The following is a 25,767-nucleotide window of genomic DNA, read 5'->3' as shown; positions in this document are numbered from 1 at the left end:
GAAGCTGATATAAGCTTCATATTTGTGAATTATATCCGATTCATATGAAGTTCTGACAGACAACATGATATTTAGATTCTGCTAAATCCAAGATTCAAAAAAGGAAAGGCAGTATGTTTTGAGACCTTACACATCCAAAGAAGCTACTTATATGGCAGCATAAATCACTGCCCACATCTCTGGAGCAAGGAGGAAAAAAGGAAGGAAAGATGTCCTATTTCAAAAGTACATTAGTTGCTCACACTAACCTTTAATACTTGAGAATGCAAGACAAAGCAGATGCAACTCGGGGTGGGGGTGGGGTGGGGTGGGTGGGTGTTGTTTGGTAAAAACACAAAATGAGGATGTGCCTAGGTTCCTTGTGCAAGTACTTCTGAGAAGGTATTAAAATACTGTATCACAGTATAAAACATATGAAGAATTTTCCCCAAAATTCCTGTTGCAGGTAGATACACCCAGGTTACAGTCCTACGGTGCCACACTAAAGCCACAGAAACTGTTTGAGGCTTTTCTTTTCTTCCACAAATCTGTCTTGCAATAATTGCCTTTAAGTATTCAAGTTTACATACCAGCCTGTTAGAACAAAATTGAACAGAAAAACATCACAGAAGCATATTTCTTTTCTTCTATTCAAATAATACATATTTTTCTTTTAAAAATGAATTAAAAGGTAAAGATAAAACATAACCTTGGAGAAAACCTAAATGATTTTTTTCATTATAAATTTTGTTTAACATGCTTTAGATAATCAGCTGGTAGTAACAGCATTAACTAGCTTGACTGCAATGCACACACCACTGATCTTCATTACTTTGAACAAAGGTACCCCACCACTACAGTATATCCACCACTAGAGTGACAGGTGCAGAAACAGAAAACAAACCCACCACTAGAATGATTCTGTATAGCAGCTAAATCCCATATTTCTTCAAACAGTATATTTATGTAGATTTATTTCACACCCCTCATGATTGGCTGTAATACTGTACAGATGAACAGAAAATCTATGTACAACTGAGACAAGAAAAGTTTGAGGATGGAAAAAATGTTAAAAGAAAAAAGAAAACCTAGAAAGGTCAGAGTCAAGTTACACGTATCTAGGCAAATGGAGAGTTCTGACAATTCTCAGAAACTATCCAGTGAAATTACTTTTGCACAAGATAAGATACATCAAACTAAAGGCCACAGCACAGACGAAAAGGGCTCCCAGAAGCTGAAAGAAGAAAAGTCACGCTTTTGTACTCTTTCCATTGTCTCAGTCCTTCCAGTACTAAAGCGTCTAGCAAGCCAAACACAATGCTCTTTCAAATTACCTTCTGAGAAGGACATAAAAGCCTTGCCTGCCCTTAATACCAAGCATGTGACTTAAGTCAGTAACAGCGTTGTGGACTTTGACACAAGTCCTCTAGTGAACTGAGATGTAGTGCGTGAAGGCAGCACCCTTTCTTAACTGACTTTTATGATGCATGACACAATCTCTACAGGAGAAACGGAAGAAAAATTCCTGTCTAAGCCATAGCTGTTCCAGCTTGAACGTCCAGTGTTTCAGTGTATGCGTACCTTCACTGTAACTACTCAGGTTCCTGCAAATAGATTCACTGAAGAGTGATCTATCAGGAATGTAATAAAGACAGTTTCTTGTTGTTCCACCCTGGTTTGTGGAGGGAAAAACTGCATTATGAGTTCTTGCTATGTTGTCCCCGCAAAACTTTGAGATATGTTTTAAAAATGCTTGTTGCATTGGGGAAAATCTTAGAACCACTACCAGAACATTGGTACCTGCATTTGGAAGCTCATTTGCTCAAAACAAACAAACCAACCACCAAATTACAGGAAATAAGTCTGTGGGTAATGAACAGCACAGAAAATCTAAAAGCTCCATAAAGTTGTATTTCTTTTTATCCTAGGTACCTAAGTCTTAGACTGTGATCCTAAACTTTAGTCCCAAATGTATCATCTTTCAAAGTTCACTTAAATAGTACGTTTGAGCTCCAAATTTCTGCAAAGTTAAGATTTTCACTGTACATTTACTCTCAGTGACCAGGATTATTTTCAGGATTATTTTCTTTCCAAGAGCTGCTAACTCTAAGCATTACTATTACAACTGACAAAAAGTCTCTAAAGAATCTTGGTGATATGCCACATTAGACTACTTCTGATAAAAGCAGTAGGAGCAATTGGTTAGGAATAAAACAGTAATAGAAAAAAAATCAGAATGACGTAAACCAGCCTTTTGAATAAATAATAGGTGAATATTTACATTTATAGAATCATAGAACCATAGAATCACCAGGCTGGAAGAGACCCACCGGATCATCGAGTCCAACCATCCCTATCATTTGCTCACTTGTTTTCTGAATGCATTGTTAAACCTAAATTTGACTGAAGAATTTCTCTTCAATCCACATGTCCATCTCAGAAACTACCAGTATTCACGCTAAATTATTAGATATGTTGGAGAGAATTTTGGTCTTAATGAGATTAGACAACTCTTTTCACAGTTGCTGCAATGACAGCTGCATCCATTCCCTTCATATACGAAAGCCAGAAGCAAAGTCTCAGTTTTCAAGCCAGGACATGTTCTGCTCGATATATACAGCCAATCACTGAAATCCCCCAAATCTGTCCATGATGTCAATCAGGACAGAAATAGATCAACTTGCTTGTTTTTCCTAAATAAACTTGCATTCATAAAAAAAAAAAGGAACAGAAACCTTGAATAAAAAGGTTCTCCTTTATCGTACCCACTGTTTAACCACTAGATTACTCAACTTTTCCTGGAAGAAACACTTCAAGTAAATTAATTATGTCTGTGCCTGTCTTCCACTTACATTGTCAGCAAGAAAAAGTTTTTTCCCTTCATTCCAAAGCCTTTTCTTTTTTTTTTTTTTTTTAATGACAGATACATTGATACCAGTAGGGAGGTTCATCATGTCATTTCACATGCCACTAAGTAAAAAAATATTTATAAATGTCAGTCCCTACCACCAGGTGAAGGAGCTTGTATTTAACCACAAACTTTCATTACTTCTATGTTACCTTACAGTAATCCATTTACCAGGTGGTTTGCAGAACAAAAGCAGGAACAAAATCAAAGCGAGGAAACTATTGTCAGCCTCATTCTTTATTACTGAAGATTTTGTTGACTGATAAAAGTAAGGATAAGCATCAGACTTGGTAGGAAGCTGCCATAATTAAGGTACTACAAAACCCAACCTATGTGACTTCGGAGAGTGACACAAAATTGGTTTCAGATCTCAAGTCTAAGTAAGCCTTCTACATTGCATATTTTCAATCCATGCTGTTCATACCCTACAGAGTAATTTCTCTGATTTCTAACTCAACAACAAAGTTAAGAGTAGAGCTTTACGTAGGCAAGAATAAAATAAGAATACTTACGCTGACCCCACCGGCCTGTTCTTGGATTCAAATAATTTGGATAAAGTCCATTAGGACGATCCATTTTTTGAAGTAACTTCCGAATGTGCATGACCTAAATTAAATCAAGAATCAGGATCACCACTAACAACACTCATCTGATCTCTGCGCATAGTTAGATCTAAACTCTTTACTTTTTTTTTAGTTATTAATTTTCTTAATCTGAAACCAGAAGCTTTCTTAGGGGATTCCTAGAGATCAGTACATTTTTATTTTTACAGGACTGCTCACATAAACGTGTTTAAAGGTTATTATTTTTAAATGCATGCAGAAACAAATAAGAAAAGCTGTGTTGTCACAAGTTTCTACTTGCTAAAGTCATCTGTTCGGTAGCTGAAATACAAGTATGAAAACATTTACCTGCTACCAATAATGCAAATAGAATTCAATACAGGAAGTACTTCCCTTCTAATGCAACTTATGATGAAACATTAAAACAGACACTTGTATAACAAAAAAATGAATTTCAGACCCACCTTATTATAGTATACAGGATCCCCTGTCAAATAGCTGAGATGGACAAATTCCATGTGCAGAGTACCAAATTCAGCAAGGATGCTGCTGCCGGCAGAAGCCCAGCCCCAGTTTCGACCCACACCGCTGAATTCCAACAGATGTGCACGAAAAAAAGGCAGGAAACGACAAAAAAACCACCAGAATTACTGTGCACAGCAATAGTAACAACCTCCACAGCAAACTAAACATGTAACAGCAAAATATTAATCTGTTCTTAAGATTACAGGAGTTGTGGCTTGACTGATCAGTTGGTTCACTGGTTGGATCTTTTTGGAAAAAAGATAACATAACCTCAGAAAGTGCTATGATTAAAAGATACAACATCGTGACATCACAGAAATATAATGACTTAATGCTGGGAGTTTTCACCACCTTTCAGGATTGGGTCTTTTAATTTCTGAAGTGAACTACATTTCCCTGGGGATTACTTCTACTTCCTCTCATGAAAGATTTCAGTTATCAGTAAGACTGCAAGCAACTAGGAATGTCTTCTTAGTTATTTTTTAAACTATAAATTAGAAAAAGGAAATGCAAAGGAATAATGTTGGTAATGGAGCAGTATTTATAGCTCTGACCTGAGACAGAACAATACCTTTTCAAACAGAGTAACCACCATTTACAGAGCTTAGAGACAAAAATCATAGCTCGCCTTGGGGATTTTTTGGCACAACTCTTGAATGCAAAATGCATTATCAATGCAAGCAATGATTTTCCAAATATTTCTTTCTAGTCTTGTCTTTTACTGCAAATCAACCTCAGAAGTGATAGATGCTTGCTACTGTCACTGCCCCCCCGGCATGCCAGCCGCTATTTTCTACTGTGATGCTGACTGGTTCTGTACATTATGAAGAAACTAGCATGTTAAACGCGTACAAAGTACCAACATGCAGGAAATTTCTGGCACTTCAATCCTTTCCCCTCCACCTAACGCAAATCCTCCTCCCCAGTTCTACCTTCCTGACTGCACTCTGACACACAAGCCACATGTCTGACTGAAAAGTATCCACGCATCTACTGCTTACAGCTTCTTAAACCTCGCCATCTATGTTGCTCAAACTAGTGAATTGGATGCCTGTGGTGTTGAAAGAGTACAGCCACATGGGTGATACAAACACACCAGAGCGACAGTGCATGTTTGGGCTAAACAAAGCAAAAATAAAGAACTTATACACAGGGGAATTTCAAGCCGTATGAAACCACAGGGAGAACACAAGCTTAAGTAAACCATAATGCCACGTAGAAAGGGCATAGAGAAATCTAATCCAATAATATGAATTGTACAGATGTCTAAAAAAATGGGACAAGTGCAGCACAGGCAAAACTGAGAAAATCAGGTAAGGGTGGTGAGGTCCTGAGCCAACAGAAGGGTAAGCCACAATGCCACAATCTTCACCTAAAAAGTGACAGCAAAGCGAGGATTGTTTCCTGAACACAAGGCAGGCACATAGGGCTAATGCTCTCAAAGTAGTCCTAAATGTCCTCACAGTCAGAGTAAAACAAATCTCTTTTCTAAAGAGAAAATAATTTTAAACAATTAAAAAACCTCTTGCTATTTACTATCCTGAATTGCTTAAGTGTATGCGCAATCTAGACTTTCATTCCCAATTCAGTTAGTGCTTAAGAACACAATAAAAAATTTGAAAATGCCTTGTATCGAAACCACTCTCAATCTGAGGGAAATCCCAGCACTGAACAAGCAATAAAAGATAAACTAGACAAGGCAATTTTCTTCAACAAGGCAACGTAGACCACGTAAGTTCAGTGTCCAACTTGAACAGCCATCTCAGGGAGTCTGTCCATCTCCACAGATCATAGAGGACTTTAGCACACTAGCCTTTATAACTAAGCTGAACTGTAAATACATCAATATCTTCAGAGTCCTATCATCTTCTCAAACATCGGTAGCCTTCCAAAGGCAACATGCAGCTCATAGTACATGAAATCCAGCAAGCTCAACCATGGCCTGCAAATAATTTTGGTATTCAAAAGGTTCTTCCATGACTGAAGAACCAGTGACTGCGCTCTAGGGCAACACAGGGCTTAATACACTGGGTATGTTCCACTGGCATGCTAAATTCTTGCTGCAGAATGAGGGGAAAAAAAAAAAAAATCACAGTCACGATTTATTGCAGTTAATAAAGTAGAACTCTCTAAACTCTATTAAAATTATTCTGAAGTGCCAGGAATGCCAACTTGTCTGCATCTTCTACAGTTCCACTACCAAGAAAAATTGCTACATGACATTACTAGTTTTAACATGCTTCCTCACAAAAGAAAATCCATTACCTTTTTAGATTCACCATTGCCCATGGTATACCCGTAGGTGTGTTGAAGGCCGGAAGAAGTTTTCCTGCCAGTTGCACAGCTTTGATCTTGAAAACCTAAGATAGTAGGATCAATTGCAAATAGTTACAAAGCCTGATTTACCTTTAAGAACTATAGACTGAAATTTCCTTGCCCCACCCACCTTTTTGTATTAGAAAAGCTTTACATTGTTAAAGATATATTAACTTATTTATTTTTTACTTGTTCACTTTATACATTTCATTAAAATTCAAACATTAAAAGACAACTTGTCATTTTCACTTCTTTCCTTCCGTGCTTCCCAGCAATAATGCCTAGGTTCCTACTGAAGAAGAATATAAACACTCCTCCCACCTCCCTCTACCAATATTAAGAATTTCAAGGGCTTTCTAAAGTAGTATTTAAACCACATTTCCTATTTTGTAGCTAAAAATCATGAGACAACTCCTCCACACACTTCCCCTCCTCACTCCTCCTTCCCCCCCACCCCCGAGAATTTCAGCTTTTACAAGATTCCAATCTCTTTGTAATGAGATTATATATATACACAATTTCCTGTAGCTTTTCGTTCATTGATAATGCTAAAGAAAAATAATTATAGGCTTAGTCTTCCCTCTCAAGTCCAATTACTCATAGAAATTACTGACAGGACATCTCCTCTTTCATTTCTAATGTTGTTGCAATTAACTTTTGGAGCATAAATCTTTAATAGCCTTATGCAGAAACTAATGCTAATTAGTTAACTGAGCAACTGGGAAAAAGTTCCTTCTAAGCCTATGCAAAGCACCTTTCCCAAGAAGGCATATTTGGTAGACCCACATGACGTAAAACTGGTTTTAACACCTAGTGGCTAGAATACATTTTAATTAACTCATTGTGAGTATTCACAATAGTTCTGCAAGAGTATCTTCTCAATTCGGAGACAACATTTATTCACCATTTTGAAGCACTGCACAAACATCTAACAAAAAGAACTACCATGTCCCCAAATAACTGACACAAGATGGACATACTATATAAATGTTATTATCAACTACCTGACCAACAGTCCATAATCAAGGATAAGAGCTTTAAGAAGGACTACAAAACATCTCTATCGGACTTACAGAAAGGATTTCTCCCTTTTGTAAAGTCTGTGGGAGGAAAATAAGAGATGCTTACTGGAGAAGCATGCTGAGAAGTAGCTGAAGCATAAGCAATCAAGAACATCCTCATTTTTCACATAAAGGTGGGAAAGGATCAATATCTTAGCATTTGAGCAGATGACTAGCAAGACATGAAATAAACCAGAAAAGAATATTAAAGATGACATCTAATTGTATTTGATGCAGTGGAGTACGGAGAGATGGAGGTGGATCTGAAAGCAATGAGCCAGGAAAAAGAACTTTTATAGAGGTACTCTAAATGACTTGCAAGATGCGGTATGTCTAAACTGAAAAAGAGGATATCTCAGAGTTTGATAGAATTGTGAAGTAACGGAGGCAATATGGCTTGAATGATTTTTAGCAGAAATACTGACAAGAGACAGCTTTTGATAAAATATGCAGAAATTTAGCAGTAAAACTCAGATAGCGCTCCAACCTTGAATAAAGGACCAAGTCAAAATAGGAAGGCATGGGATAAGTAAGAGGTATAACACAGGTGGAGTCTACACACCAAAAATTCATGCTGAACTTTTGGATTATTAAGTAGCAGATGGGTCAAGACCAGACAAGACTACCTATAGGGAGTCATCTAAAGAGAGTTCCTCTATAGTGCAGGCATGTTTCAAGGTCTAACCCTGAACAACTACTTCAACTTAAATGGTATATTCTTCAGAAAGATATTTGTAGCTTGAATTTCTTTAGCTTCAGCTCTTGGATCCTGCATTCTCTGAAAGCACTACGCATTATTGTCTTATTCATTAATAAGAGATATTGAAACATTAGGGTAAGAATATTCAATGGGAGAACATCCCCAGAAACATCCTCACTACAGAATATTCTTAAATTCTATTTACACACCACTATATAGGTTTTGATCAATTTGAACTGGACTATGATGATTTGGGGAAAAAGCTATAGCAGTAGAAGCAGTTTTTAGTAAGAGTGCATAAAGTATAGGTTACGCTGATCTAAATGTGCATGAACCTGAACAAGGAGAGTTAAAGCACTGTGCTAGCCATTTTGGCGTGTGAGCAAACCAGAGCGTCAGCAGTAACTGCTAGTTCAGACAACCATGTTGTCAGTACTTGCGAAAACTTGCTATGATTAGAGGTGCCCCCCTATCACCTCTGTTGGGTTGAGGACTCTACATACCACTGGTTTAGCATCAGAAGGTAAAACTCTGCCTCTCTCTATTCCTCTCATCCAAGACTGAATCCATCAAAACACTTAATCAAATCCAAATCAAGCTGTTCATAGCTAGAAGGGGAGAGAGTGGAAATTATCAGAAAAAGCAAAACCTAACCCCCAAACCATCCATCTCATTAAGATGAAAACATTAATCAGTATCTACAAACTAGCATGTACAGCAGACCAGCTGTGACAGCCTGAATCATTTCCATCCATTAAATTGATGCTTAACACATCAAACCTGCCACCCATCTCAAAATATGAAAGCTTGCTCCTGAGCCTATTAATCCAAGTAAGGCCAAAACATTCAGCAGTGAAGGCCTCAAGGATTAAGACAATTCTTCAAAAGCCTCACTGAGGTATTCAGTGACTGCTGAGATGTATGGCTGCAACTCTCCAAAGACTGTATTATGCTAATACTGCTGTTAGGTGTTCCCTTCCAGCACTACGAATGGCAAACAGCCTCCAATGGCCTCTCTTCCTAACTCAGGGGAATCATAGATGTTTTATACAAATGAAGAATCTCTTTCATTTATGTGCATAAATCAGTCTGAGTCATTCTTCTTAAACAGTAATAAATGCCAGACTTCTGCTTAATCTGACAGTTATTAACTAGTGAGCATCCGTGGTCACGCATTGTGGCTGGTTTTGTAGGTTTGATAACTTCTGATCCTTGAAAAAATATCAAACAAAGCTGAAAGAAGGCAGATTTAGATTTAAATCTTAGGAAGAAATTTTCTCCTGTGAGGGTGGTGAAGCACTGGGACTGGACGCCCAGAGAAGCTGTGGATGCCCTATCACTGGAAGTGCTCAAGATTAGGCTGGATGAGGCTTTGAGCAACCCGATCCAGCAGGAGATGTCCCCGCCTGAGGCCCGGGATGGAGTGGTGGCAGTGGTGGAACTGGATGATCTTTAAGGTCCCTTCCAATCCAAACCATTCCAGGATTCTACGAAAACAGATATACTGCACAAGTTCACAAAAATATGGTACTCTCACTGTCAGCACTACTGTTACTAGCAAACCCTACACACATTTCCTTTGAACACTAAGCACAAAGATTACAAGGCAGACCTATTTAATTACCGAATGCAGACTGAAAAAAACAGAGCATCTGACAGCAATACTAGATGCAGACTCTTGAGGAAAATATTTGGATTTTTTTGGCCTTATCTAGAAGAATTCTCTTTCTCCCTTCAGAGTTCAATGTGAGTGGTGAACTCTTCACGTCCCTATTGTAGCTAACCACCTATTTAAAGCTCAATTTGTCAGAAAGGACTTTCTGCATGAGCAGAGATAGAGGCTCACAGAGTGATTTACTGCTGAAAAAAAAAAAATCAAGATAAGCAGCACTGTCACATCAAAAAAAAATTACTAGCTTAACAAGCATTGCTATTTATGTATAAGCCTGACTGCATAGCAAGATGTCTGCGTGCCAGATAAAAAGTTCCAAGATTCAGCACACACTTTTCCCCTTCAAGACTGGGAACTCCTGGGTTTTGCAGTGTTCCTAGGGCATTTCCCACTGCAAGTGTCAGCCATCCTGCCACCAAGAAATGAAGAAATTACTCCCTCTTTATGTATTTGCTTCTACATATTTAATTATGAAGGGATCTTGTGAGATGAGGGATATGCAGTAAGACTCTGGTAACATTTCAGTTATCATATGAATTGATAGTGGAGAGCACTTCAGCTATACTTTACAGATGTTTGTGAGTGATGACTGAAGAAGTACGTCACATCTAGAATTGATCCTGGAAAATGTAAACCCATGTTCATGTGAGATGTAGCAAAACAGCTACAAACTACACCCATAGTGGTGAAATGGTGTAGAAATATACAAATACAATAGAGCCTCTTCAGCACTGTAAGTCTCCAGAGTCCTAGCAGACGTTCAAGGAAGGAATGTTTGTAGGTACTATGAAGACAGCACCAAGCTAAGGTACTTTTGACTGCAACTGTTGCTGCAGAACCCTCCTTTGCCATTAGAATTGTGAGGTCTCAAGAACAGAATAAAGCAGGTAGTAGTTCATCCATAAATATTACATAACTCGCTGACTTAGTCATTACACAGAAAATGTTTCTTCTTTCAAAAAAAAAAAAAAAAGAAGAAACCATACCAAAACAAAACAAAAAAACCACATTACCAGTTCAACAACTCAAAGTCAATGTTGATGAGTACTTAGGCTTGCCTCCCCATGCATCCATTCTGATCCAGGCCTCTCTTCCCTTTAAAGGTTTCTGAAGTCAAAATAGGCTTGTTTGTTTTTTGTTTTGGTTTGGGTTTTTTTTGTAGTAAAAGAAAAAATGCCTTTGTAAAGAGATTTTAAAAAAAACCTCAGTTTTCAGAACATGAAGAGTTTGCTGACATCTTTCTTTATCCTGCAACACCACACGAGACCTCAAACTCTTTTATAATAAAAACCCACACTGGCAACCTCCCAGAAATATATGCTTTTGTTGACAATTTGAAAGAACAGTAGGAAGCCAAGAAAGACTGCCCTGTTTCAGACGATTGGCTACATAACAGATCTAAAAATCATGGCTGTACAAGCCTAGCTATCCACAGTATCTGTTTCTAGAGATTCAGCTTGTAAAAAATTTCTAATGCAGTGTATCAGAATTATCCTAAATTTCAAAGAAAAAGCTGCAACTGCAGTCTACATTCTACTTCTGAAACAAAAAGTTCAGTAAAGCCCAGGAGACCGTACAGATCCATTCACACACTCAGATCTCCAGATCTGGTTCCTAGAGGCTTTGGTCTGTTCAGAGATAAAATAAAGGTCAGGGCTTTTAGAATATTGAATCCAGGGGCACATAAAGCACTGACAAAAGACATGGCAAGAAACTACCCATCATATCAACTGATCTGGATGAACTAGACAACCTAGGAAAACTATCCTAGTGATAGTTCCCAAGTTATGAGTTGTACATGAGTTGAAAAGCATTAAAATCCTGATTGGATCATATTGTTCAACTACAATCTCCAGTCCACAAATGAGCAGAAAAATAAACACAGAAAAATACTGAAAGTGCATCAATTAAATGCAGATAAGAAGATAGGTATCATCTGCTTGACTACAAATGTTCCCTATTTACACTTCACAAATTAGCAATTATATGTTCAAATGCTGCTTCTTAGATATAAGGTAATAAATACTATGGTGGTTTTCTACTATCAGGAGGGAAAGATTTGCAGACTGAATTCTTAAGTGATACTATTTTTATCTTTCACAAAATTTTCACAAAGCTGCTTTCCTGAACAAAAGAGGTGAGGTATCTATATAATATTGACTGAGGCATCTTAGGATCTATATTCATTCATTTCACACTATTGGTATTTTTTTTAAAATCCACATGAGAAAGTTTGTGTTTATATTAGCTTCTCAGAAGTATTTGATATTTTTGCTCTAGAAGATCTAAATGCAAAAATTCAGCATGCACTGGACAACTACCTAATCACATTTAAACTACCAGGCACTGGCTAATAATACCTCAATTAAACTACATAGCTTCCATTCACTGCAACAGCCATATCATCTTCCTTGGCACAGGTTTCATGCATATCCAAGTAGAAAAGTTACACATTCTCCATTTTTAAAGGGCCTTCAAAACTGAGGCACTTTACATCAGCCAGGCAACATCACACAACACTTAAATTTCAGAATAAATGTGATGAAAATCTGGCATATAAATGCCTCCTTGATCTAATCATTCCAGGAAGATATAATGCACTGTTTCTCACCCTGCCTAAGTGAGCCAAAAACCATGGCAGTTTTGAGTTCATTTTCTCTTCTATTATTATTATTAGAGAGTTGCTTTCAGCCTAGGCAATTTTTGTGCTTTTTCTTCCCTTCTCTTTGCGTCTCTGACTTCTTTACTCTAGGTTTCTCTGCATAAGCAGTATTAACCTGCCAGATTAGTTACCTCTGTAAATAAACTGTCACAGGACTAGAAGCAACAACCATAAATTTGCACAATATACTAATCACAATTACTCATACCTAAGCACGCTCCAAGAACGTAAGCGAGCTTTTAAAAGACACTGCTTTCAGATGATTTCTTCTTGCTATGGGTGCAACTGCAGCTCAGGGAACCAGATGTGAGAGCACAAACAGTGTCTGGCATCTGGCTTAAGAGTTCTTCCACTAGTTGCTGGCAGCAAGAAAGGTTGATTTAAAAAAGTGTGGAAAGGGAACACAGAAAGAAAAGGGAGAAAAATTAATCTGAATGGCCATCAAGAAGCCAAATAGAAGAGCTGTTGAGGGACAGAAGTTCAGTACGAAGCTTAGCCAGCAAGGAAGCAAAACTGATAAAAGATAAGGATGGTTCCCCACCTCATACAAGAATAAGTGCCAGGGAGAAGTTGTTAGAAGAAGAGAGCATGAACAGGAGCTGAAGGTAAGAAACAAAAGGAATCAGGAGGAAGGACAAGGAACGAATGGAGGACTAAAGCAGACAAGACATAACATGGGACCGTGGAGAGAGTGACAAGAACATGCTCCTGTTCTTTACAGCTACGAGGAACACATTGGAGAATCTGACAGGGGAAGAAAGTTTCCTCACCCCCAGAACGCACTCTTTGGACCTAGAATTAATTGTAACATATCAGCCTCTCAACATGCCTTTGTAGCCAAACACACTTAGGCAAAGCAAATTGTAAAAATTAATTTTGTGGGTTTTCTTTTATTAATCAGTGATCCTTGGTATTTTGTATTCTGCTACTCCAGTTTTACTGAGTTGAGTAACAGATTGCTTTATGTTCCTCAAGGTCCCAACCCAGCTGATGATCCAGTCTCTCTGTGGTTTTTAAGAAGGAACCATAGGAAATGGTTCTGAAGTCAGGTAGTTAAACTGTTTGTGCTATATTTACAAGTCTTATGAGAATACTTCTCATGCAACAAAAATTATCTAACTTCTCTGATCAATAATCTCTCCTGGCATTGGCTTTTTTTGGTAACACCTACCCCCAACGCATTCTCCTCTCATGTCAAATGTCTCCTTAATTTCCCATGTATTTTTCCCTGCCATGTCATCTTTTTTGTCCTTCAGCTCTGTGCTTATATTGTATCAATTTCTACTTTCTTTCTCACTTAGTTCCTGACTCCTGTTTCTCTTGAAAGTGCTGCCAAGCTTTCAATTTTAAATTAATCTTGATTTTCCCTTTAGACTTTGCCAGAAATGACTCAGTCCCCTTTAGACTGTATTTGCCTTTACAAAGAAGTTAAACAGAGATGAAATTACATATCGTTTCACACTATGTGCACTCTTCATGCACACAGCCTTCATCTTCTCATCTGTATGATGTAAGAGATTAGGATACAAAAATCACAGTCCAGAAAACATAATTTTAAAACTATGTGATTTTTTTTACATCTTCAAAAACATAGCCTTTACACAATATCAGGTGCAAAATACATTTCATTACATTGTACCTGACAGAAGTGCGTAAATGTTTTGACTTTTTTTGTAAATGGATGAACTGGCTTGTTTTCAGATTTAGACATATTTAGTTTAAAAATACATATAAATATATATTAGGGCCAACTTCTGAAAGAAAATTAGTTGGCAAACAAAAGCTGTGAGCAATGAATCAGTTAAGTACAAGCTGTGAGCAATGAATTAGTAAGTACCAAAACTTCACAGTTGTATAAATCCTGCAAGGCACCTGAAAAACTAGGCATTTATATTGAAAAATGGTAAGATAAAAACTCCTGCAGTATACTTTATATATCCTAGGGCCAGAAATAAGACAAATTTTCTCCTATTATGTCATGCCAACAAAAATCAGAAAGATTCAACACAGCCATGATTTGATCTTCTGTATAAAATACAGTGAAATTAGCAAGCCAACTTTGTGTTTCTGTCAATAAGTAGTATTTAAGTGAAACATTTCTTCCACAGATGTATCTGGACTGAGTCACATACAACATACTGACTATTCATGAGTCCAGGAAGCATAACTATCAGTCCTGTCTCTTTTCTTGGTCTTTCTACATTTCTGCTGGTTTTACACATCCTTTTAAGAATGGAATTATGAAGACATCAAGAGCATACCAACAGCGACCTTTTAGTAATGACTTAAAACAGAAACAAATTCCTCTTCATATTCAAAACTCCTTTTTATAAACCCAAACGCTCATAGGTCTTTTGCCACAGGATTTCATACCAAAAGTTCAAACAGAGCTGCTTGCCTTTGGCAAGTTCCACATACTCTTGAAGCCACAGCTTCTCAAAGCACATTCCCTTGTTCTGTTCCCATGTTGGGGTCTGGCCAACATGGGTTGTTGATTTTTCCCATAACTTAAAGCCTGCATCTACACCTTTGGCAACATTAAAACAGACTTCATTTATACAAGCCATGTTGACCAATTGATTAAATTTCTCCAGAGTTTTCTATTTGCTTGCCATTTCAACATGAGTGAATCTACAGTCAGCTATAAATTCTTAGAAGAATACTTTCATTGTCAAATCACTACTATACTGATCTCTTATTTTCCATTAAATGAATTTCTGAGATGGGGAGGAGGAAGAAAATCAGCCTAACTGGCTCACAAACTGGCTCACAAAGGTCACCTCAAGTGACCTTTTCTGAACATAGACTTTTGTGTTCTTTTGGTTTAGGTACTTATCTGCAGTTTTATATTTTGAATTTAAAATATGCATGTTAACAGGCTAGAGAGCTGTTTGGCAATTTCTTTAAAGATTTGTCAGCCCACTGTCCAATTCATAAATGGTAATACACTACTATAGCAGGAAGCTTAGCATCCTCTTGATTTGTAATAGAGTAGACAAGTTTACCATCTTTATCCTGTGACAGGTTAACAAATCATTAGAGGCAATATGAATTGTGCCAGTTTTTTTCTGGTTTTTGGTGTTTTTGCTTAGCAGAGGCATTTATTTCATTTTTCTCTCACAGCACCTGTTCTTGCCTAAACGTATTTTAATATCAAAACTCCTCTTTGAGAGAGAAACAGAAAAGTTAGCACTGAAAGCGAACAACTTTGAAAAGGCAAACGCAGCCAAAATGCGTAGTTTTAAAGTGCTGTCATGTCCTGAGTTGTATTTTTTTTGTTGTTTTAAAGTAAGAAAAAGTCCTACTGAAAGAACTATGTTTTCAGTTGATGAGAAAGAATGCCATACTTCCTCTCCAGGTCAGATCAAGTATGAAAACCTTGAGTGCAGACGCTAACACAGGAAGAAAAAGCATAGGAAAACTCAGCGGGTAGAGACGAAGTGTGTTATTGTGTTATCTGTAATGCAATTAAATTAATACCTGGAGAAATAACAGGCAAGATACTGTGCCATCACTGGTGCCCATCAGTATAGCTGTTACATTACTGAGGACAGAGCCAAAAACTAATAGACATGGTCATCAGGAGATACTTGGCTATTGCTGCATAGTTGTTTTGTTTTCTTTTGCTAAAAGAGCTTCTCTTATTTACACCAGTTTAAATCATGTTATACCAACAGACAAACCTATTTCCAATCAAACTTAGAGAAAAGAAAACCACAATAAAGTCAGTTTTCCCCTCCTTCCTTCCTCTTCAGGTGCCATGCTGTACCAAGACACATCAATAAATTGGGTTCACAGAATCACAGAATCACAGAATAACCAGGTTGGAAGAGACCCACCGGATCACCGAGTCCAACCGTTCCTACCAAACACTAAACCATATCCCTCAGCACCTCGTCCACCCGTGCCTTAAACACCTCCAGGGAAGGTGACTCAACCACCTCCCTGGGCAGCCTGTTCCAGTGCCCAATGACCCTTTCTGTAAAGAATTTTTTCCTAACGTCTAGCCTAAACCTCCCCTGGCGGAGCTTGAAGCCATTCCCTCTTGTCCTGTCCCCTGTCACTTGGAAGAAGAGGCCAGCACCCTCCTCTCTACAACGTCCTTTCAAGTAGTTGTAGAGAGCAATGAGGTCACCCCTCAGCCTCCTCTTCTCCAGGCTAAACAACCCCAGCTCTCTCAGCCGCTCCTCATAAGGCCTGTTCTCCAGCCCTTTCACCAGCTTTGTTGCTCTTCTCTGGACTCTCTCCAGAGCCTCAACATCCTTCTTGTGGTGAGGGGCCCAGAACTGAACACAGGATTCGAGGAGCGGTCTCACCAGTGCCGAGTACAGAGGGAGGATAACCTCCCTGGACCTGCTGGTCACGCCGTTTCTGATACAAGCCAAGATGCCATTGGCCTTCTTGGCCACCTGGGCACACTGCTGGCTCATATTCAGTCGGCTGTCAACCAACACACCCAGGTCCCTCTCCTCCAGGCAGCTTTCTAGACAGACTTCTCCCAGTCTGTAGCACTGCATAGGGTTGTTGTGCCCCAAGTGCAGGACCCGGCATTTGGCCTTGTTAAACCTCATGCCATTGGACTCTGCCCAGCGGTCCAGCCTGTTCAGATCCCTTTGCAGAGCCTCCCGACCCTCCAGCAGATCGACACTTCCACCCAGCTTAGTGTCGTCTGCAAACTTGCTCAGGGTGCACTCGATGCCTTCATCCAGATCATTGATGAAGACATTGAACAGGGCTGGACCCAGCACTGAGCCCTGGGGAACCCCACTTGTCACTGGCCTCCAGCTGGATTTCACACCATTTACCACCACTCTCTGGGCCCGGCCATCCAACCAGTTTTCCACCCAGGAGAGTGTGCGCCTGTCCAGCCCAGAGGCTGACAGTTTCTCAAGCAGAACGCTGTGAGAAACTGTGTCAAAGGCTTTGCTGAAGTCCAGGAAGACCACATCCACAGCCTTTCCCTCATCCAGTAGCCGGGTCACTTTGTCATAGAAGGCGATCAGGTTAGTCTGGCAAGACCTGCCTTTTGTGAACCCATGTTGACTGGGCCTGATCACCCGGTTCTCTTGCATGTGCTTCATGATAGCACTCAAGATCACCTGTTCCATGACTTTCCCTGGCACTGAGGTCAGACTGACAGGCCTGTAGTTTCCTGGGTCCTCCCTGCGGCCCTTCTTGTAGATGGGCACAACATCAGCCAGCCTCCAGTCCAGTGGGACTTCCCCAGTCTTCCAGGACTGTTGGAAGATGATGGAAAGGGGTTTGGCCAGCACATCCGCCAGCTCCTTCAGTACCCTAGGGTGAATCCCGTCCGGCCCCATAGACTTGTGACTGTCCAGTCGGGCTAGCAAGGCTCTGACCACCTCCTCTTGGATCACGGGAGCCTCATTATGCTCCTCTAGCTCCTGGGTTTGTACACAGACGGAACGACCCTCCTTACGACTAAAGACTGAGGCAAAGAAGGCATTAAGTACCTCAGCCTTTTCCTCATCCCCTGTTACTGTTGTCCCTTCTGTGTCCAATAGGGACTGTATGGTCTCCCTAGTCCGCCTTTTATTATTTATATATTTGTAGAAAGATTTTTTGTTATCTTTCACTGACTTGGCCAATCCAATTTCTAGCTGAGCCTTAGCCCTTCTGATTTTTTCCCTACACAATCTCACTTCCCTCCTGTAGTCCACCCAAGAGGCCTGTCCCTTCTTCCAGAGGCCATAAACATTTCTTTTCTTCTTGATATCCCTCAAGATCTCTCTATTCAACCAAGCTGGCTTTCTCCCCTGCCGGGTTGTGTCATCTGACAGTCAAGAAAAAGTTTAGCACAAGCCTGGTAAACAGAAACCGCACAAGAATTACCATCTGCACTACAGTGAGCAGTGACAATGCTTTAAAACTCAAGAAAAAAGGGGTTTGGGTTTTTTTTTTTTCAGACTGTGTCCTATTAGAGACCAGTGAGCCGTCACGGCCACTTACTCATAAGCAGCTCATCTCCTGGCAACAAATTGAAAGTTCACCTTTATTGGATAGGACACACATAATGCTGCTATCTCTTCCAAGATTTTAGACCTTTGAAAACTTAATTTAGATAAAGCCCCTTCACAGGCACAGTGAAGATTTCTGTGAAACCGGTTCACAAAATACATTGTCTTGCTTGTTGAAGACCCATATCTTATATATTTACGTCAGTTATTAGGGATATCCATTTACATACATAACAATTTTACTAAGGAGTCTTCCTGAACAGAAGAGATGCTGCCTGTCATATTCCTGGAAAGGATTAGTTTGATTATCTGTTAATACATTATCAAGTACTTAAAAGCCCTCACACTCTACATTAAACAAAGATTTAAGATTGGATTTATCCATGTGAATTATATTATTATCTTGCCTAGAATGATATGTCATTTTGATGGTATTTATAAAGATGAGAAAGAATCATGAGGAACTGCTTTATATCTAGGGCTAGCAAAGGTAAACACAGTAAATCATTAGTATTGTTTTTATATTGCAAATGCCATAAATAAGTTTGCTACATTAAAAAAATAAGCTATCCTTTTCATTGTATTAATAAATCAGCAGCAGACAAGAACACTTTGTCATGACAGTGTAACTGTCCTCCTGCCACTATCATACAACAGCCGTTAGAATAATATTCACTTTGTTTTCCTTCTCAACACTGTTTCTTAAGCACAGACAAGTACTATGCACAACCACTGACCCTCTACACATCTCTGGGCTTCCATCATTCCATGCATTATTACTAACAGGAATGTTTTATTTGCCACTCCCAGTCACACTAGGAGTTTCAATGATTTGTGAAGCTCCAGTTCATGAAAGAAAGCAAGCAGTGAAAGCTACCTTATGCACTCTCTCCACAGACAAATGCTCTTCACACCAGGTAAGACGCTTATTCTAAAGGCAAGATGGGGTTACTCCTGCACTCCTTACAAATCTCTTTACGGACTGGACTGCTAGCAAATAAGCTCTAGGCAAAGCATGCAAGTATCACTTACTAATCCTAATTAGAATCATAGGTGGAGACTCCACTACTTTCCTGGGCAGCCTCTTCAAATACTTCATTACTCTTTCAAAGAGGAAATTTTTCCTAATATCTGATCTAAACCTCCCCTGGCACAGCCTGGGGCCATTTCCTGTTGCTTCTTACTTGGGAGAAGAGACCAACACCCACCTCAATACAACCTCCTTTCAGGTAGTTGTGATAAGCTCTATCCTCAGTCTTCTTTTCTCCAGGCTAAATAACCCCACTTCCCTCAGCCACTCCTGATGGAAGAAATTCTCAGTCACTGGCTTTCTTTATAACCCAGATCATACTCAAGAACTGGAAACAATCCCCAAATCCTGGTGCAAACAGCTGCAGCTGAACTTTTGTGGGAAGGAACCTAGAAGCCATGGGCTCAAAGTTCGGTTTCTTTACAGAGTTCCTAGAAGATGTTAGCCAAGAGAGTTAAATCTGAGTTTATAGAGACCACTCCTAGCTAACAGCAAGCAGTTATTTGGAGAAAAGCCACAGGCTCAAAATACCCGCGGGAATCTCAGATGGAATGACAGATTTGGACCTCATTCTTAGGTAGGAGCTGAGACAAAGAAGGCACACTCCTAGATCTAATGACATTCACCTAGTCAGACACCAGATGGCTTGCCCATGATCAGCCAGGAAAAACTTACTGCAGAGGATTGAAACAAGGGCCTCCCAGATTGCAGACATACTTACTACCCCTTCCACCAGATCACCCTCAGTGTTGTTTCAACATGGGAAGACTGAAATAGGATGCACAGGCATTTTCTTCCACTGTGCTAACTTTCACAGCCATATTCAAAAGACATTCTGACATGGAAAAAAAGGAGAAAGAAGGTGGTCTGACCCAAATTAGAAGAACTGCCTTTTAGAGAAACAATTTTGTCTGTCTACATCCAAAGAAAGGTTCAGTGAGGCAAGACCACCAAGGCAATTGGCCAGAGCAACACAAAAACATACGCACCCTTCTCAAACTTTAGCTTTACATGCTCATCAGTGAACGAAGTTCAGCAGAAACTCCCACTTATAGATGCATGAGTAAAAAATCCACAGGTTTCATGTTTCATTAAGAAAAGCCTATGACTCAACAGTGGACAGGATCGGCCTACAGCATTTTAAGCCAAGTTGCCAGTTGCTAAAACCAGCAGCTTTTTTAGGTTTAAGGGAGGTATTTTTCATTATTTCCCCACCCACTGCAGTAAAGGGGATCTCTTTCTGAAAGGAGGGACAGCAATACCCACAATCTTAATATGAAAGGTTTGAAATTTCACAGTCGGCTGTAGCCAGCATCATTAAAATAATGATCACTGTTGGTATTCCTCTGAGCAATACCAGTAACATGACATCTGAAATACAGCATGGAGACCACAGAGTCATGCCACTAGACAGGCTAAATAATTTTTAAAACCTAACATTTTTCTAATAAGAGCTTAAAACAGGACAATTTTATCTAAATTAATAGCCGTTTGTACTTTAAAGTTACGATCAATATCTACCATTATGACTTATAATCAAATAAAATCCTATCAAGCACAGTTACCCTCTCCAAGGGCAAAAGCATATAGATAAGCCATACTGACTAGTACACTTTCTCAGCGTGGACTCTTAAAAATGATTGAGCTTCTACAGCTGATGCTAAGTCTTGAACACTGTCTTTTAGTGGTGTCACTATAGCACCTTAACATCACTAAGTGAATGAAATAAGAATTGCTTTTATAACTGTCATCAAACAGCAGTAACTCTAGGTGCAGACTTAAGCAGAATGTATATAAATTAAAAGGAGAAAACCAGAACTAATTCCAAGCAGCCTGTTCATTGTATTGAATCTATTATTCAAAGCACCGAACAAGACATGGAAAAGTATGGAAATTAGCATGAAAAACCTCTAAAGCAGTATCTACCCAACAGTCTTGCAGAGAGATGGGGATTGGAATATCAAGAAGGTCTGGAAGGGCATATGATAAACAAAGGAGGGATACCTACCTACTGGACAAGATAGACACTCCTTTAGAGGCATAAGCCCATTAACATGTTCACAACATGATCATGCAAACATCCCAAAAGTTGGGATCAGGCTTGCCTGTCTCAGCAGTAGCTAAAAATTGTCTCCTCCAACCTCTGAATGCAGTAAAAAAGAAACAAGGCACGCCCCAACCATTAGCTAAAGAATACTTTCCCTTCTTGAGGACAGAACAGAGAAGACCTGGTTGGAAATCACAACTCAAACAAACCTTTTTCCAACTCCAAAGAGTTCTCAAAGGCAGGTGTCTCTCCTAGGCTCACACTGACAAACTGCAGAGAAGCCACCCACCTTGGCAAATGAAGTAGGACTGTTTCTGGTACCTGACAGACTACGTCACACAGCCTGAGCAATTTTTCAAGGAGTTCTTCTTTCAGAAGGTAAAGATAATACATACAAACACTGGACAGGAATAATCTTCTACTACAAGTCATGAAGCATTTAAAGAGAGACTGATGCTATAAAAGTATAGTGGCCAAAATTTAGGAAAGACAGAGGGTAAAAGCTGTCTAAGAAGGAAAGAAATAAAACATCTTGATGAAAACTCAGGCACTTGCTCTGCCTCCAGCAAGTGGCTAGAAGCAACTGAAAAGAAAAAGAATACTCAGCTTTACAAACACAAGCAAAGCCTCTGTTATGGCAGTGTTTGAGTACATCTGTCTGCATATTGGGACAAAAAAGTTCTTGTTAAGGGGCTTGTGCGCAGGTGTGGTATCACCCTATACAAACAATCCAGCTACTGATGTGTGATCTTTGCTTTTCCTCTGAAGTGTTTCATATTCACAGCAGATGACTCCAAGGAGCATGCTCCAGTTTGAGTAAGTTATCCAAGGACAGGATCAATGCTCCTAGCTGAAAAGAAGACATGGCGCTGCTCTACAAAGGCTGTCTTCCTGAAGAAGTGCCACAGCAATCAGTTTAAAAGGCTGACTTCTAACACTAGAGAATAGGAGCGCTGAGGGTAAAATCCTGACTGAACTGTGAGGAAACTCTGATGGAACACGTAAACTTGACAGATTCTAGAAGCAGAGAAAAGTTTTTAAAGTGCATTCACTGGCATGAATGCAAGGTCAGCTCTTCACTTGCCACAGAGGAAAGAGAGAGACAAAATTCCATACTTCTCCTTTCATTTGGGCCTCCTATAACAGGTCACATAAATCAGTGCAGCAGGAGGGACTGCTTGCAGTTGATCCCTCCACAGGCGAGGGGCCTGGAGAGTGTGGAAAGTGAGAGTGAAGCAGTAGTACTTGAAGAAAAATAAACTAGCCATTTCTTTCAGGATATACACTGGATTTTTGTTGTGTTTCTTCCAAAGAAAAGAAACTCCTATACGAAAAAAAATCAAAGATCCCAGGATGATGACAAAGACCCAAAGAGTAAACAAATACGAGGGGGGGGTTTCTCCTAGTTATTTTCAGGGTTGTGGGCTTAAAATTCCCATGAACTTGTTGATACGTATGTGCTGCTACCCTAAACAAAGGGGGAAGATACACATAAACACCTGAAAGTGTACTGAACCTCAAGCCATTAAATATGGCCACCAGCTTGATATTTTGGGTAGTTGGCTACACAGGGCCATGAAAAAGGAAGGCTAAAACCAAATCAAAGATACGGGCAATAGATCAAAAGCCAGGTAGCTAGGGCAACATTATAAGAGCTATGACTTAATCTGTAGAGGTTGGGTCAGGCTCCAGCTTTACTAAAGTATGTGAAGTAAGAAGTCACAGCAATGTTACTGCTAAACCAAAGAAGTCCAGGGCTGCAAGACTTTGAGTATATGCATCCTTTCAATTTAAGCACAACTTCATATAAGAAGTGTAAGCCTCTGATCTTTTTTTAATAGACGTTTCAAAAGTGGGACAAAATTGGCTTAACAGGTCTCAGTTTGTCACTGAGAAAATGGTAAAAAGACTGTACAGCACTTTGTGAAACAAACCTATAGCCTTGCACGACAAGTGACAAAACTTTTGTTTCCACCTTTACAGAACTACAGAATACAAAATCAACTTATTGTCAGCATAAGAAGGCAGTGACTTGACATTTCAGGCCAACATTTACTCAGACAGATATATTTTGAAAACATCCAGATAAAAGAAGTGTTCCGAAGTTCTACCAAAGGGTCCTAAATTGGCCAAGACCAATACAAAAACAAGCTCAAAAGATTCCTTACTCTGAGAATTTGATTACTTTAGACAACTTATTGCTGTAAAATTAGTTTGCAAACTACTGAAAACCCAAGATTCTAGAAAATTCTTTATATGCAACATTTGCTAGAATACATAAAATTTTACTGACACCTACGTTCCAGTCTCCTTACCTCTTGTCCTGAAAGGTAGTATGCTGCTAGAAGACCACCAATGAAGCGAATATTGACCTCAAAAACAGATACTTCGGAATTCTAGAACAGGAAAGAAGAGTAAATAATTAACCAACTCCCTAACTGAAAAAGAAAAAAAAAATCATGAAGGCAGAGGCAAGTACACACCCTAAACCAGCACCTTTTCTCTTAAGTGTAATACCAAATCTTCTGGGTTTACAAGATGAAGTAGAATAATAGAGAATTCCTGTAACGGGCTTTCTTAACCTACATTATCAACGTGCCATGTCAAAATTAGAGCTCCATTTTAACATGGTCTCCACCTAGGAATAGCCTTAATGTACTTAATGTTATGACAACAAGTCCTGCAAAACCACTGAGAAACTCAAAAGAATAAACCACTTACTGCCTTCATCCACATTAATATCCTTAGGCTAAATTCACCAGTATCTTTTGACTGATTTAACCCTCTGAAAAATTAAGAGGAACTAGGTAGTTTAAACATCCTTCTGCCTCCTTCAGTGCTCCATTCACTCCTTTACCTGTAACATATCTGTCTCCCTCAATAAATTTCTCTTCATTCAACCCATTCGACACAAAAATGTAGTTTCATTAAAAGATATTGATATAAAGGAGACTTTTCCTTTTATCCAGAGGTCACTAAAATGTACAAAGCACAAGTTGACCCGTGAAGTAGCACACAGTTGAAATTGTATTTATATATATGTCTTTCCTTTCACACTATTTCGATAGCACTTACGGTTGTGTCGCGAATTTTGCTTGTAACTAAAATAAATGCATTTTGCACTTACTAATTATGCCAGAAAGACGATATGAATACTTTACAGATTTCCTCAAATTTCTCAAATAGCACTGGTGATTAAAAATCTAAAGTTTGAAATACTCACAAATACAATTTTTAATAAAAGATTTACTTTTATTTATCTACATGTGATACAAGGAAAACGTCAACAATGCAGCCCATGATTCCAGTTAATACCTATTAAAGTCATGAATCACAATTTTTTTCCTCCTGGATTATTTTACTGGGAAATAGAAATCCTCTACACTGTACCTTTGCTTGTGTATTTATAAATAAACGTCAAACCATATAAGGAAATTAGTCAAGTCTGGTGTATATATAAGACAACTCATTAACCTTGAGAAATGTTTTTTTGATATGTAGGAAGCTGTAATTGAACCCCACTGGGTTATGCAAATTTCTTCCACCCAAATCCTAAGATTAGTTTATATTGAGATTGCTTCAGATCAGACTGAAGTTATGGAAGTAATTTAGTTCACTCTCATAATGGTACTCTTATGTCTACACTGCCTCTGATATATTTACGGTTTTCAGTTTTAGGCTGAATAATTATCTGGCACTAACTGAAAAAAAGCAGAGTAGAACTTCTTTACAGATTTCCAGAGAATCAATGTATAAAACAAAATAAAAAAAAAAAACCCAAAAAATAATTTCTGAAACACATAATATAAAAACAATAGTAAGCACCTGCTCAATTCAGACAGCGTATCTACTATTCAATTTGTGCATTACTAAATGAAAATCTATTTTTGGAGTCATAGGTCAAGCCCAAGGACTGAAATACAAATTCCGTCACAGAGTCTGCAACCGTCCCAAAACTAAACACTACTCAATAAGGATAAAGTAGGGCAATTTCTTCCATTTAATGTTTCCAAACTCTGCACACATGAACAATGCCAGATGCTGTATGATAAACTGGGAAGTTCTTGTGATAGATTGAGAGCCTGCAGACAAACTAAGATAACTCAAGTGGCATACTTCATGTTAAAATATCTTAAGGACGTGGAAAAAGAGGTAGCACTGTTAAGTAATTTATACACCGTAGTTTGAGAGGAAGTAGTCTTTCACAGTTACTTTCAGCTATTAGCTAGAAAAGACTCATCTTTCTGCCTTTATTTCTGAGGCCCTGTTGCTTCTCACTGACCACCTTCCCTTTCTTTCATTACTCAGTTATGATTTCTATTTTGA

General features: G+C 38.9%; 1 protein-coding gene across 1 annotated transcript in view; it reads right to left on the bottom strand.

Moving 5' to 3' along the window:
• Nucleotides 1-25,767, bottom strand: part of MAN1A2 (mannosidase alpha class 1A member 2) — a 127,677-nt gene that overhangs the window by 43,800 nt on the left and 58,110 nt on the right. Inside the window, exons 5-8 of the mRNA XM_069866321.1 lie at nt 23,757-23,837; nt 6,241-6,335; nt 3,915-4,038; nt 3,400-3,493 (exon numbers count right to left, since the gene is read on the bottom strand). Of these exons, the coding sequence (XP_069722422.1) occupies nt 3,400-3,493; nt 3,915-4,038; nt 6,241-6,335; nt 23,757-23,837 (394 nt within the window). The remainder of the gene's footprint in view (nt 1-3,399; nt 3,494-3,914; nt 4,039-6,240; nt 6,336-23,756; nt 23,838-25,767) is intronic.

Source organism: Phaenicophaeus curvirostris, chromosome 1 (assembly GCF_032191515.1).
Source record: "Phaenicophaeus curvirostris isolate KB17595 chromosome 1, BPBGC_Pcur_1.0, whole genome shotgun sequence".
In the NCBI taxonomy this organism is placed as follows: domain Eukaryota; kingdom Metazoa; phylum Chordata; class Aves; order Cuculiformes; family Cuculidae; genus Phaenicophaeus; species Phaenicophaeus curvirostris.
Note: the sequence above shows the minus strand (reverse complement) of the source record. Positions and strands in the feature narration are given on the sequence as shown.